Here is a 15,080-nt window from a genome sequence, read left to right on the forward strand (position 1 = left end):
GAAGGACCGAAGGAGATAAACAAAATAGGGATTTCTTTTAATAAAAAGTAGGGGTAGAATAGGCTATTTCAAATTTTGCATTAAGAAATTATTTTCTGCATTTAGAAACTATGAAAAAAATCTGAAAAAATAATATCCAAAAATAAATCTCAAATATTTTTGGTAATTTCGGAAACTTTTTGTTTTTGAGTTTAATTTTTAAGGTCTTTTTGGGTATTTTTGATTTTTCTGATATAATTAGTTTTGGAATTTTTTAATTTTTTTTATTAAGTGATCTTAAAATGTGTGTAAATAGTAATTCTCATAAATATACATTTGGATAAGTTTGTCTATAGTTGGTAAAAGGCTTGTTGGATTCGAGCTTGTTCTATTATTGTTGCCTTGGGTGAGCAATCACTACACTAAACCAGCTTTATTTTAAAAGACTCATTTAATTAAATGGATTAAATTAGTGACATGCATCCGTATGTTTTGACACTTTAACAAACACAAACACGAATTTGACACGACATAAGTCATTCAATTCAATTTAGTTTCAAAATTACATATTATGTATATAACTTATCAAACAACATTGAGGATATGGGTTCTCTATAAAATAAAAATGAAAAAGTACATATAGACTAGACTCTAATCTTTATTAATACGGAGTACTCCATACTAGAATTAGGGTCACTTATAGGAATTGTTATCATGTTTCATACTACGAGTAACTAATCAGCCTTATACAGCAACCAAGATAATGCTACCGTTCTGCCGGCCACCTGATATGCGTCACCGCCTAAGGAAAATATACTAGTGAGCTTTTTCTGTTACTGTCATATCCACAAACAAATACAGTACAGAGTATTAGAGCAAGCGCCTATATATATGATATGATTAATATCTACAATAATGTTCTATAAGGATGAAATAAAATAGGCCATGTAAATTACTTACGATGGATAAATGAAGGTGGTGAGGAAACGTTGCAGCTATTTTAGAACAAAGAAATAGGGTATGTAATGATTATTGAAACATGCATACAGATCAAGAGCTTAGCTCCGACTAAATCTGCATCCGATCTGTGTCGCACACTTTGCTTATAGAGTTATAGTGGGTGAGTCCCCCAACAAAAGCTTCTGCATACGGCAAGGCTAGATCCCGAGATCTCCCTTAAGCGATATCAAGATGGTTACCACTTGAGCCAACTCTATATTGGTTTCTTGTGTAGGTAGTACCTTATTTTTCTTTCCTATAAAAAAGTATCGAGTAAATTAAAATTGAGATAACCTAGGTACGTGGGATATTTTGGTGAAGGATTGAATCTTATTAGTAGCTACTTCTGCTGGTCTTTTCGCCGAGCCTCATCTTAATAAAGGGGAACACTGTTTTTATCCAATGCCTTTGTGTTTGTTTTGGCATTTCAAATTAGTGTCTTTCATATTCTGGGGAATTACCGCTAGGCTGATTCGTAACCCCTGTTTCCTTAACAAAAAAGAAGCCTAGCTAGATTATATATTCATAGGGCCATATATGTATTGATAATTGAAACATGATAAACTATGTATGCCTTTGATATTAACAAGTCGAAGGCCAATTCCTCAAAATCGATCTCTTAACTAGTTAACTATGTTTCACCCGGCGAATTCGCTTCACAATTATGCTTAAGTCACTGATTAACTCCAGCAAATAGCAATTATATGATCCAAATTTCACTACAATTAATTAGATCAGGCAACAGATATTATTATAAACTTCAGTCTTTAATTACAAGCTATGAATTGAGGGAAGAAAACAGCAAATATAATAAATATTAATAACTGATTCTTGAATTCTTTGAACCAGGATGGACAAACCAGTACCAGGCAACGATATATCAATCTCTGAATTAGCGTAACAAAGTTTGGTCTTCCCGTCGTCCTCCGCACAAAGCCAAGCTCTCCACATAAGTATCCACAAAATTGATTCTAGGACCGGCTCTAGATTTTCTCACCCGTCGTAGTTTATGAGTTATAATGTTATAAGACATTGGTTCATCAAATTTGTTGTAGACTACAATGAATGTACTTGTATTCTCATCAAATAAAAGCTTCTTATATGACGGAAGTAGCCGTCTACTGGGGAATAATCCATAAAAATTAAAATGCCTCTTATATGACACTCCCTGAGAAAATAATCTATACCCATCTGAACTAGAATCTCCTGTAAACCATACACTCCATGGGTTGTCGTTGTTGTTTTCCGACGTCATAACCCAAATGCAGCTACTCTTGTTTGAAATACCAAACACTGCCAATGATTCGCCTAGGTTAAACAGATGCATTACCATTTCAGGATCTTCAACAACCGGCAATTTCACATACCTGAAATAATCACACACGTGTCCATACATTACATAACAACACATAGATTGCAAAGATATAACAGGAAAATCAATCATAACGGTTTTGCTCCTCCAAAGATGATCACTAACTGAATAAACCCAAAACGTCGTCGAACTTGTGGAAGGTAATTCAAAGGCAATCACTTTATATTGATTACTGGAAGGGACAAATCCTATAATAACAACGTTTTTTTGGCCCGGACAAGAGGGAAGTACAATAGATTTTTGTGTAGATGGGTTCCACAGCTTTATCAAATGATGCATACTATTATTAATCTTATTCCACTTATAATCTTTAAACACGACCAATCCATTACAGTTTCCAAAAATCTTAAATAATTTGCTCTTTTGCCCAAGTTGTGTAGTTGTCGTCAAATTATCTCTTAGACGAACTCGGAATTTTCGGTCTCCCCAGAAGTCCGAACTAGTGACAAGTAAGTGATTCTTGTCCCTATTATTCTTAAAACGAGTAAGATGCATCGAAAGGAAATGAGGATCATCGATCGTAGAACGTACACCAGGATCTACAAACAGCCCTGAATCTTAATAAGGTTTTCACCGGCAGCCTCGCTAGTACCTCCTTCCATAATTCCGGTGGTAAATCTAGCTCCGGTGGTAAAACCTTAGATTTCGACACATTATTGTGCCGCCTTTTCGATTTCGTTTTCGTACTCCCCATATCGACAAGGGAGTTGGGATTGATGAGGTTGAGAGGAGAAAGAGCAAACAAAGAGTGAATTAGGTTTAGAATATGTACACGGAGTATATATATAAACACCCTGGAAAACTAATTCCTATCCAGAGATTACTAGTAAGTCGAAGTTGTTAGAATTGTTTCCTATTTTCTAGTAGTAGTAATTAGGTTGTTTACTTAGTCTAAGGAATAATTAAGCATATTTTTATGTTGAGTCGGTTATTTACTTACGCCTATAAAAAGGCAATCTGATGTACTATGTTATTAAGCATTTTTGAATGAGAATATTTTCCAGCTTTACGTGTTATTTTGCTTCTCATTTCTCGTTAATTTTTCCAACAAAAATATTGTAAAGACTCCCTAAGATATTTTTTTTTATTACCCTATAAAAAGCACTATATTTTTTTTATTCAATTAATCTACAATATTTATTTATTTCCTAAATCATCCATTCGCGTTATGTGTTGTAGGGCGATTTTACCCTATAAAAAGCACTAAATGTTTTTTATTCAATTAATCTACAATATTTATTTATTTCCTAAACCTCCGTATTTGTTTATTTCCTAATACCTTAACCGTGTTTAATGGTAGCATTTTGATTAAATCAAAAGCACTAATTGTAAAATTTAGGAAGGTTTGGCAAGGTTATACTACTTACTAGATTCAATCGGTCTTGCGCGCAACAGGTGTACGTTAATATTAACGTACACCAAAAGTTTCACACGTGCGAAATTTTCCAACACATCCGCATAACAATTTCACCTGCCAAATAATAAGAGTGGAGAGAAAATTAAAAAAGGGAAAAAAACATAGAGGAGAGAGAAAGATGGAAGACGCAAATGAAGATGAAGATCGAATTTGCAATGAGAACCATGGCACTACTAATTTCAATCCCTCGCCGCCGCTAATCACCACTAGAATCGAATCATGTTGAAGATAGAGGTTCGACTCGCCGCCAACACCGCACCAATCTTCGATTCCCATTAATAGGTTTGATTTTTGTTTCTTTAATTCATTGATTTTCTTCTATTTGAGTAATTAGGTTCCATTTTCTGTGGAAGATCTTTGCGAAAAGGAGTTGAATTCAGTACAGAAGATCCATATTTTATCATGTTATCATGCTTATATATAATGGTAATTAGCATGTTCAGATTATAGAGTTATTCTATTAATTAAAATTTGCGATTTAGAGTTTATATTGTCTAATTCATTCTGCAAGTTCTAATCTGTTTCTGGCTTGTGTTCTGTTGCCCCAAATCATGTTAATTCATATGCTTTATGTCTAGTGATAACTGTAATTGGTATGTTAGATTATATAAATTTATTTTTGCTAATTAAAAGTTCAGGAAATAGTGGTATTTACTCCAATTTTGGTGCCAGATTTGAATCAGTTGTTGATGTAAATTGCTGCTCTAAATCATGTTGCTTAGGTGTAAAACGTGAAGTGATGCTCAGTAATAGGTTGGGGGTGAATGGGTGAAGTTACAGCTTGTGTTAAAAACTTAAAATTAGGAAATAGTCGTTTTTGGGAGTATATATCGGCTGCGTGAGATGCAGTCATGTGCAGTAGTTTCTAGGCACTAGATTTCTTTCCTACATGTACCGAGACAGATTCTGTGACCATGGAATTTTCAACTTCTTCACTCACTTTCATATATGCAGCATCATTATCATCGAGCTTCCAGGTCTAACAAATCAGTATTTCCTTTATGTGAATGTAGGCTTGATTCCTTAGTCTAATGTTCCTGTAATATTATGTTGCCAACTAGGATTGCTGTATTGATATATAGCCGCAGCTAGCTTTACTTAAAAGTTTTGCCATTTACCTGGGTTCTAATTCATACATTGCTCCATTTGGCCAGTTTTATTTCTCACAGCTTCAATGTGATACTTGATATGTTGAAAGCTAAATATTAAAGCAGCGATTCTGTAGCTCATTCTCTTTGTTTGTAGCATGGCAACAATTACTTATAAGCCTTCCAAGATACTCATATTTGATTGGCGACAAATTTCCAAAAACCATTGATGAAACCTAACCTTCAATAAGTTACTTGATCCATGTGTACCTGATTTGAATAAATCTGAGTACATGTTCTACATTGTGTGTTTTATTTTTGTAAGCCTATTAGCTCAACTGGGCGAGCACCGTGCAACTTGCGCGGAGATGTGGGTTCAAATCCTACATAGGCTATTGGTTTTATTATGTAAAAATATAAAAGTCAGACTTTTAGCAGTTAAAGTTAAGTTATTAAAAGTAAAAGTTAGGTTTGAGATGATGGACGACTGCCTTAACTTTTAGAACAATTTCTATAACTTTAACCTATAAAACTACAACTTTAACACAAAAAAGTACAATGTGTGAAATAAAAAGAATGCACGACTCACATTAGATGAAGAAAGATAAAAATATAAAAGTCAGGCTTTTAGCAGTTAAAGTTAAGTTATTAAAATTAAAAGTTAGGTTTGAGATGACGGAAGGCTGCCTTAACTTTTAGAACAATTTCCATAACTTTAACCTATGAAACTACAACTTTAACACAGAAAAATACAATGTGTGAAATAAAAAGAATGCACGACTCACATTAGCCGAAGAAAGGTAAAAATATAAAAATCATACTTTTAGCAGTTAAAGTTAAGTTATTAAAAGTAAAAGTTAGGTTTGATAGTCGTTTCACAATATATCAAAACACAACCCAATAGTATGTAGGCTATATGGGACTTGAACCCATACCATGTACATAAATGCACATTGCTCTACCATTTGAGCTAATAGCCTTAGTGTTCAAACATTTGCATATTGAGTAGACCGGTACAAAACTTTTCTTAACTTATAACAATTTCCATAACAGTAACCTATAAAATTACAATTTTAACACATAAAAGTACAGTGTGTGAAAATAAAAATAATGCATGACTCACATTAGCCGAAGAAAGGTAAAAATATAAAAGTCAGACTTATAGCAGTTAAAGTTAAGTTATTAAAATTAAAAGTTAGGTTTGAGATGACGGAAAACTGCCTTAACTTTTAGAACAATTTCCATAACTTTAACCTATGAAACTACAACTTTAACACAGAAAAGTACAATGTGTGAAATAAAAAGAATGCACGACTCACATTAGCTGAAAAAAGGTAAAAATATAATAGTCAGGTTTTTAGCAGTTAAAGTTAAGTTATTAAAAGTAAAAGTTAGGTTTGAGATGACGGAAGACTGTCTTAACTTTTAGAACAATTTTCATAACTTTAACATACAGAACTACAACTAAATACACATAAAACTACAATGTGTACAATAAAAAGATTGACGGACTCACATTAGCGGAAGAAAGGTAGAAATATAAAAGTCGGACTTTTAGCAGTTAAAGTTAAGTTAATAAAAGTAAAAGTTAGGTTTGAGATGACGGAAGACTGCCTTAACTTTTAGAACAATTTCCATAACTTTAACCTATGAAACTACAACTTTAACACAGAAAAGTACAATGTGTGAAATAAAAATAATGCACGACTCACATTAGCTGAAGAAAGGTAAAAATATAAAAGTCAGACTTTTAGCAGTTAAAGTTAAATTATTAAAAGTAAAAGTTAGGTTTGAGATGATGGACGACTGCCTTAACTTTTAGAACAATTTCCATAACTTTAACCTATAAAACTACAACTTTAACACAAAAAAGTACAATGTGCGAAATAAAAAAAATGCACGACTCGCATTAGCTGAAGAAAGGTAAAAATATAAAAGTCAGGCTTTTAGCAATTAAAGTTAAGTTATTAAAAGTAAAAGTTAGGTTTGATACGACGGAAGACTGTCTTAACTTTTAGAACAATTTCCACAACTTTAACCTACAGAACCACAACTTTAACCCATAAAATTACGAGGTGTGAAATAAAACAGATTGCATGATTCACATTAGCCGAAGAAAGGGAGAAATATAAAAGTCAGACTTTTAGCGGTTAAAGTTAAGTTAATAAAAGTAAAAGTTAGGTTTGAGATGAAAAAGACTGTCTTAACTTTTAGAACAATTTCCATAACTTTAACCTACAAAACTACAACTTTAACACAAAAAACTACAATGTGTGCAATAAAAAGATTGGATGACTCACATTATCTGAAAAAATGTAGAAATATAAAAGTCAGACTTTTAGTCGTTAAAGTTAAGTTATTAAAAGTAAAAGTTAGGCTTGATATGACGGAATACTGTCTTAACTTTTAGATTAATTTTCATAACTTTAACCTATAGAACCACAACTTTAACACATAAAAATACAAGGTGTGAAATAAAACAAATTGCATGATTCACATTAGCCGAAGAAAGGGAGAAATATAAAAGTCAGACTTTTATCGTTTAAATTTAAGTTAATAAAAGTAAAAGTTAGAGAAACTGATATAAAACTTTGTTAACTTTTACTACACTAGGCCTAACTTTTATGCTGATATTATTAACTTTTATATTAATATTCCTACTTTTTCACTTAAGTGAGGCCTCACAAGTTAAAGTTAGCATTTTTTAGTAAAAATGTTAAAGTTAGTCTTTTTATACTAAAAGTTAGGCTCGATATGGTAAAAGTTAGGTAAACTGATATAAAACTTTTGTTAACTTTTACTACACTAGGCCTAACTTTTATGTTGATATTATTAACTTTTATATTAATATTCCTACCTTTTCACTTAAGTGAAGCCTCACAAGTTAAAGCTAGCATTTTTTTAGTAAAAATGTTAAAGTTAGTCTTTTTATACTAAAAGATAGGCTTGATATAGAAAAAGTTAGGTAAACTAATATAAAACTTTTGTTAACTTTTACTACAATAGGCATAACTTTTATATTGATATTATTAAGTTTTATATTAATATTACTAATTTTTCACTTAAGTGAAGCTTCACAAGTTAAAGTTAGCATTTTTTAGTAAAAATGTTAAAGGTAGTCTTTTTATACTAAAAGTTAGGCTTGATATAATAAAAGTTAGATAAACTGATATAAAACTTTTGTTAACTTTTACTACACTAGGCCTAACTTTTATATTGATATTATTAACTTTTATATTAATAGTCCCTACATTATTATATATGACGAGATTCAATATTTAGTAACAATTCCATCATTTGAAAGAATAAAAAGTGAGTGTTTAGATTTAAATGGTACTCCGTACAAAGCAATTGAATGAAATATTTCATCATGTGCAATCAACATGTCTTCACTGATATTGGAGAAAACATTGGGAAAATGTAGTATCCCTCTTAACTTAATTGTTCTCCTCCTGTTTCGAGCTTAGCTCCACTCCCAAGTAGCAATGTCTGATCTTATGTATCGCATCACTTTCTCAAATTGCTCTAAATCATTCAGAGAAAATCCAAGAATATTGAGTATTTCAGCCCCAGTACAACCATGATTCATGGCCACTTCTTATAGTGCTTACGGAAATATCTATGACGGTACTCTCGCCGGATCGTAGCTCGAACAAAGTGTTCCCAATTCTCTTGAACCCTCGTCGATAGAGTCTTAACATCAAAATTGAAAAGAAAAAAAATCTAATTGAAGAGAAAACAAAAGCAAAGAAGATCGACATACCTGAATTAATATTGAATCAATGTCTTCATTCTTCAATGGAAAGAGGAAATGGAAGGAGTGTGAGGAGAGAGAACGTGAAAAGATAACGACAGTAGAAGAAAAGAAGGAAGGTATTTTCTACTCACACGTGTGAGTCCAGCCCAAAAGAAACAAAGGCTTGTTAGTTGGGCTTGGTGTACAGTAAATTATTGTACACCCTTTGTAAACAAGATTTTGTGTACTAGATTAGGTCCCGTGTACACACGGTTATTATCAAAATTATAATTTGACCATTTTTTTTATAAAATATTTCAGTAACAAAAAATTATATTGTTCGAAAATAAAGTAGTATAGAGTACAAAAGATTTTGACAAATTCTCTAAAGATTTAGTCAAATATACTAAAAAATTTCCATAAAAATATATTGAAATAAATAAATGAATAATAAAAAAAAGTTTTGCCGAGAAAATTTTTCACCAAGGAGTGACACGTGTATTTCCTGGTGTCTGTTTTAGTATACTGCATGAAGATATTCTGAAAGATTTTATTTAATAATCTAAAAGTGTTCAATATATTCTACGTAGTATCAATTTATGATCGGCGTTGATTTGAAGAATGTAGTTGAAAGGTATATACGTGTAGCAGAAGTTTCGGATGAATTGTCAAAGATTTTTTATTTTGTATGTATATAACATATGTAAATTATTTTACATAATAAGTAATTTTCATAACGTGCATCTTTTATTACGAATTTACGATACTCCATTGTTGTTTCCTTTTTTTTTTTGCAGTTCACAATTACACTTTTTTTTTTTTTGGCAATTCACGATTCTATCAAATCATATTGTAATTATGACAAAGTTAAGTGCAATTAGAATTGTCAACCTACTATTTATGTAAGGTCGTTAAAATCTTAATTATGGTTAAGTATTAATAATTTTTATTTTGTATGTATATAATATTTGTAAAATATTTTATTTAATAGGTAATTTCTATAACGTGCATCGTATTACGATTTTTCATATTCGTTTCCTTTTTTCTTCGGCAGTTTACGATTCTATTATTTTTTTCCTGTTTTTATTGGCAGTTCACGATTCTATCAAATCACAATTATGACCAATTTAAGTGCAATAAGAATTAAGATTTGTCAACCGTAGATTTATTTAAGGTCGCTGAAATCTTATTTTCAAGTCAAATATTAATAATTGTACCCATTTTTTAAGGATTTTAAGAGGAAAAAAAAAAGAGAAAAAAATTATGACCAATTTGAATGCATTAAGAATTAAATGCATTAAGAACTGTCATCTTTTTAATTATGAAAACGCTGCAATCTTTCTTTAATATTCTGTAGTACCCAACTTTAGTAATTTAAGAGAGAAAAAAAAAGACTTTTTGACGGAAAAAAATCGCACCAGGTGTTGTGGGCAAAATTACCGTGCCTTCGTGTACCAATGAGGACGTGACACATGGCACGTATTGCGACCCCCAAGCAGAAATCATACGAAGTCTACTCCGAGGCATGAGTATTAATCTAGGTATCTACAATGTATGTATTTAAGTGTGTATAAATGTATGTATAAAACCTATATCTAGAAAGGGGCTTAATTAGTATGTATCCCAAGTGAATAACTAAGCACAATAGGCCCAAACAGCCCACTATTGCCAAAGGAGACCAGAGAATTGTAAGGAGAAAGGACACGTGTCCTCCTCCCATTCCCCAGCCAATCATGTAAGGGGAATATTAGGTCATTCCCCCTAAAACCTAGTACTATAAATATTCCCACTTCCCTAGAAAAAGGGGTCACAATCAATACATTCTAGAGCAATTGCTGCTCTGCCTTCTCTCTACTTTCTCTCTCTATAAAAATACAATCTTGTTTAATCTGTAAAAGTTACCAAGAAACCTCCCAGGTATCTCACCGGAAAAACCCCACAACACCAGGCATTGTCACGTGTCATTAATGATATCTCTTTTAGTATATAGTAAGAGATTTAGGTAGAGTTTGGCTAGCTTTTAATTTCTCAAAGGTTAAATATAGTAAGAGATTTACGATCTTAATTGATACTTTTGCCCACACTCATATTAATTATCAACCACAACAAATACTTTTCCCTCAAAAAAAAAAAAAAAACAACAAATACTTTGATAACTAATTGTATCGTTGTCCACTACTGGCTACCCCTAACACTCACTGCTCAACAACTAAAATTCACCGTATATATATTGATTGTTTTGCCAACTCAGGTGTATATTTTATACGGATTTTTCATAAAATACCCCTAAGTTTTTGCATATTCATCGAATGTCCCTCGATTTTCAGAAATTCACCAAATAACCCTCACAAATAATTTAATACCCAAACTACCCTTACACTTAACAGACATTAAGTCGCCATTAACTACATTTTATTGTTTGTCCCTTATTTTTCTTTTGGGCTACATAACCCTTCTCTACCGCTTCCTTCTCCCCTCTCTCCCCCTTGTTCTTCCTCATTCATCCACTATGACTTTATATATCCTTCACACGTTCTCTCGTATAAACACCGCACAGCCACATAGCCCACTAATTTTTTCTGAATCGTCTCTCCCGAAAATTCCCCCAATTTTCTGCATTTCCATCATCGAGAATTTCCGGAAATCGTAAATCCTCCCTTTATTCGATCTACTCCAAGTGTCAATTTCTTGCTGAAATATCAAATCTAGGGTTTCGATCGTCATTTCCAACCATGCATGAATCAAGAATAGTATGTTTCCTTGTTTTCTCTGATTTATTGTGTTTAATTTTCTATGAATTTTGGTTGATTGTAGAAGTTTACTGTATTGGGGATTAGGGTTTTCTGTGCTTGGCATGAGTAGTTTGATTTTTTTGAATTTGGGGTTTTATTACTTACTGTAGACTTGCTTAATGGAAGTTTTTCTAGTGGACGTTTTTATGGGTTGATAATGGAACTATTAAAATGTTAATCTAGAAAAATCTAAATCTAGATTGTACTACATAAAAATCTTGTAGTAAAGTGTGTGGGAAAACCTGGGTAAATTATCTAGAATTTAATTACCTAAGAAATATCCAGTGTTTAGAAAAATTTAGAGGTAGAATATTCTAGAGAATGAAGATGACCTATATTGAACAACTATAAATAAGTTGTATTTGCAGAAGTTTAGGGGTGACCCAATCAAAAGAGCTCCAACAAAATATGAGGGGTAAAAACAAGGGTTCTACCAAAGTAAATATTGTTGTACATTTCTTATTAATGTAATCAATGATAAAAAAATACAATTTTATTATATTATTCAGGTCCATCAAAACTTCCGTCTGCGTCCTCAAATTTCTATTGAACTATGTATGTTCTGGTTTGTTGATATTATGCAAAAATTATAATGTGCTAATCCATTGATTGGGGGAAAAGTAGTTTGTTGGAAATCCATGTTGTCTCGACTTCCTTGTTCATATGCCTTTCTTTAGGTGAGGCAATATCTAGTCAGAGGAGGTTAATTGCAGGAAAGTATGTAAAGTTTGATGTGGACATTGTGACAAATTGGGAATTGGTTTCTAACCTTGTAAAAACTTGTATCGTTTCAAGAACTAGACGCACATAAGCAAGATTCTGTGCAAATTGAATCAAATAGAGTAACATAACATACCTATATCTTTTAGTAAATTTGGTTGTGTATGTGTCTCAACTTCTTTTTTGTTTAAGCACTAAGTAGCGACAGGTGTATGCTATTAGGACATCATTTGCGAGGGTTGGAAAACAAATTACATCTAAGTTGTGTTATTGGATTATTGTAAACAGTACAGAAATAGCCATGTATATTCATCCCTTTTTCTCATTTCAGAGGATGTTTCTGTTGTACTTTTGCTGGAAAAACTGCAATACAACCACTGTTAATTATACAGATATTCAATTAATTAATACTTTGTATAGATGAGTTTAACTACAAGATTTCATGTCCATTGACGAGCACTCACACAGTTACATCTGTGTTTCGTCCAATGTGAACTAATGGTGACTTATGTTTTAAATTAGGGGTATTTGGTGAATTTGAAAATAGGGCTAACAGATGACTAACGGCGTGTAATTAGTAAGGGTAGTTTGGGTATTAAGTCCTTTGTAAGGGGAATTTGGTGAATTATGCAAAAACTCAGGAGTATTCATGAAAAATCCGTAGTTTATATATCTTTTGATGTTGACGATAAAGTAATTATCCTATAAGATAGAAAGTTATGTTATATATCCACTATATGATTCATATGAATATAAAGGTAGAAATCTATATGACTTAATTAATAAGCCTATAAAAGATACACTATCTAGTTTGTAATATGAATAGAGGCGTATGCCCACAAATAAGACAAAACAATATTTTCCCTCAATAATATTTTACACGTACTCTGTTCCAGTGCTCACGAACAATAACTTAGAAAAGAAATGAGAAAAACTTTTTATTTTTATTTTTTTATTTCTCAGTTTTAATTTTTGTAATCCCTACTACATTTCTTCTAATCCACACTACCACTCTACATTAGGGAGTACTACGTATGTTACAATTTGTAGCAGCACTAGTTGTGGATTAATTGGTTTGTAAAGTACCTAGATGCTTCTTAAGAGTATACCAGTACCAGGCAATTAACGATCAATATCTGAATTAGCGTAACAAAGTTTGGTCTTCCCGTCCTCTGCACAAAGCCAAGCTCTCCACATAAGTATCCACAAATTTGATTCTAAGGCCGGCTCTATGTTTTCTCACCCGTCCTACTTTATGAGTTATAATGTTATAAGACATTGGTTCATCATACTTGTTGTATATTACAATGAATGTACTTGTATTCTCATCAAATAAAAGCTTCTTATATAACGAATGTGGCAGTCTTCTGGGGAATAATCCATAGAAATGCCTCTTATATGACACTCCCCGACAGAATAATTTATAGCCATCTGAACTAGAATCTCCTGTAAACCATACACTCCATGGGTTGTCGTTGTTGTTTTCCGACGTCATAACCCAAATGCAGCTACTCTTGTTTGAAATACCAAACACTGCCAATGATTCGCCTAGGTTAAACAGATTCATTACCATTTCGGGATCTTCAACAACCGGCAATTTCACATACCTGAAACTTTCCATACCAAAGTCGAACGAAAGAACATGTGTGAACTGTCTTTCTCCTTCAGACACAAGCCAGTGTGCAGCTCCATGAGAGTAATAATCACACACGTGTCCGTACTTTACAAACCAAAACATACAATGCAAAGATATTACAGGAAAATCAATCATAACTGTTTTGGTCCTCCAAAGATGATCACTAACTGAATAAACCGAAAACGTCGTTGAACTTGATAAATTTCTGGAAGGAAATTCAAAGACAACCACTTTATGTTCATTACTAGAAGGGACAAATCCAATAATAACAACATCTTTATAGCCCGGACAAGAGGGAAGAACAATAGATTTTTGTGTAGACGGGTTCCATAGCTTCGTCGAAACAAAACGCATCCTATTATTATTATGACTCTTATCCCACTTTTCATAATCTTCAAGCAAAACCAATCCATTACAGTTTCCAAGAATCTTAAACGATTTGCTCTTCTGCCGAATATGTGTAGTTATCGTCAAATTATCTCTTACACGAACTCGGAATTTCTGGTCTCCCCACAAGCCCGAACTCATGACAAGTAAGTGATTCTTGTCAACATTATTTTTAAAAAGACTACGATGCATCAAAAGGAAATCAGGATCATCGATCATAGAACACCAGGTTTTACAAACAGCCCTGAATCTTAATAGGATTTTCACCGGTAGCCTCGCCAATACCTCCGTCCATAACTCCGGTGGTAAATGTGGTAAAACCTTAGATTTATTGTGCTGCGTTTTGGTTTTCGTAGCGCTCCCCATGTCGACAAGGGAGAAGGGATCTACAAGGTTGAGAGAAGGGAGAGCAAACAGAGGAGAGTAAGGAATTAAGTTCAGAATATGTAAACGGTTTATATATATAAACCCTACAAAACTAATTCCTACTCCTATTGACTTTAGTAGAACTTGATTTAATTTAATGGATTAGGTCCCTCTATCTTTTCCTTAAAAAAAAAAAAAAAATTCCTCTTCGGCAAGGCAATAAACGTACGTAGTATTGTTTATATTGCCTAAATCATCCTTTCACGTTATGTGTTGTAGAGTGATTTTTACCCCTATAAATGCACTATAATCTATATATCTTCTATATATCTATTAAAACACAGGGGCCTAGTCTGGAACTTTTTTTAGATTCGTGAGAATATAGTTTGCAATTTAATATAGAATATTTAGGTGATATTTAAATATAATATACTATAGAATATTAAGATATTATGGTTTCAAATACCCCCTCCGTTCCGGAATACTTGACTTGTTTTCCTTATCGGGCCGTCCCTTAATACTTGATATGTTTCTAAAAATGGAAATATTCTAACAATATTATATTATTTCTCACTCCACCCCTATTAA

General features: G+C 32.5%; 1 protein-coding gene across 1 annotated transcript; it reads right to left on the minus strand.

Annotated features, from left to right (window-relative positions):
- Nucleotides 1–13,244: 13,244 nt before the first annotated feature.
- LOC110788106 (F-box/kelch-repeat protein At3g23880-like) lies at nucleotides 13,245–14,492 on the minus strand. The gene has a single exon (XM_021992747.2). It carries the CDS (start codon nucleotides 14,490–14,492, stop codon nucleotides 13,245–13,247), a length of 1,248 nt encoding a protein of 415 aa, XP_021848439.2.
- Nucleotides 14,493–15,080: the final 588 nt, after the last annotated feature.

The sequence above is a fragment of the Spinacia oleracea genome, chromosome 5, assembly GCF_020520425.1.
Source record: "Spinacia oleracea cultivar Varoflay chromosome 5, BTI_SOV_V1, whole genome shotgun sequence".
NCBI lineage: Eukaryota > Viridiplantae > Streptophyta > Magnoliopsida > Caryophyllales > Amaranthaceae > Spinacia > Spinacia oleracea.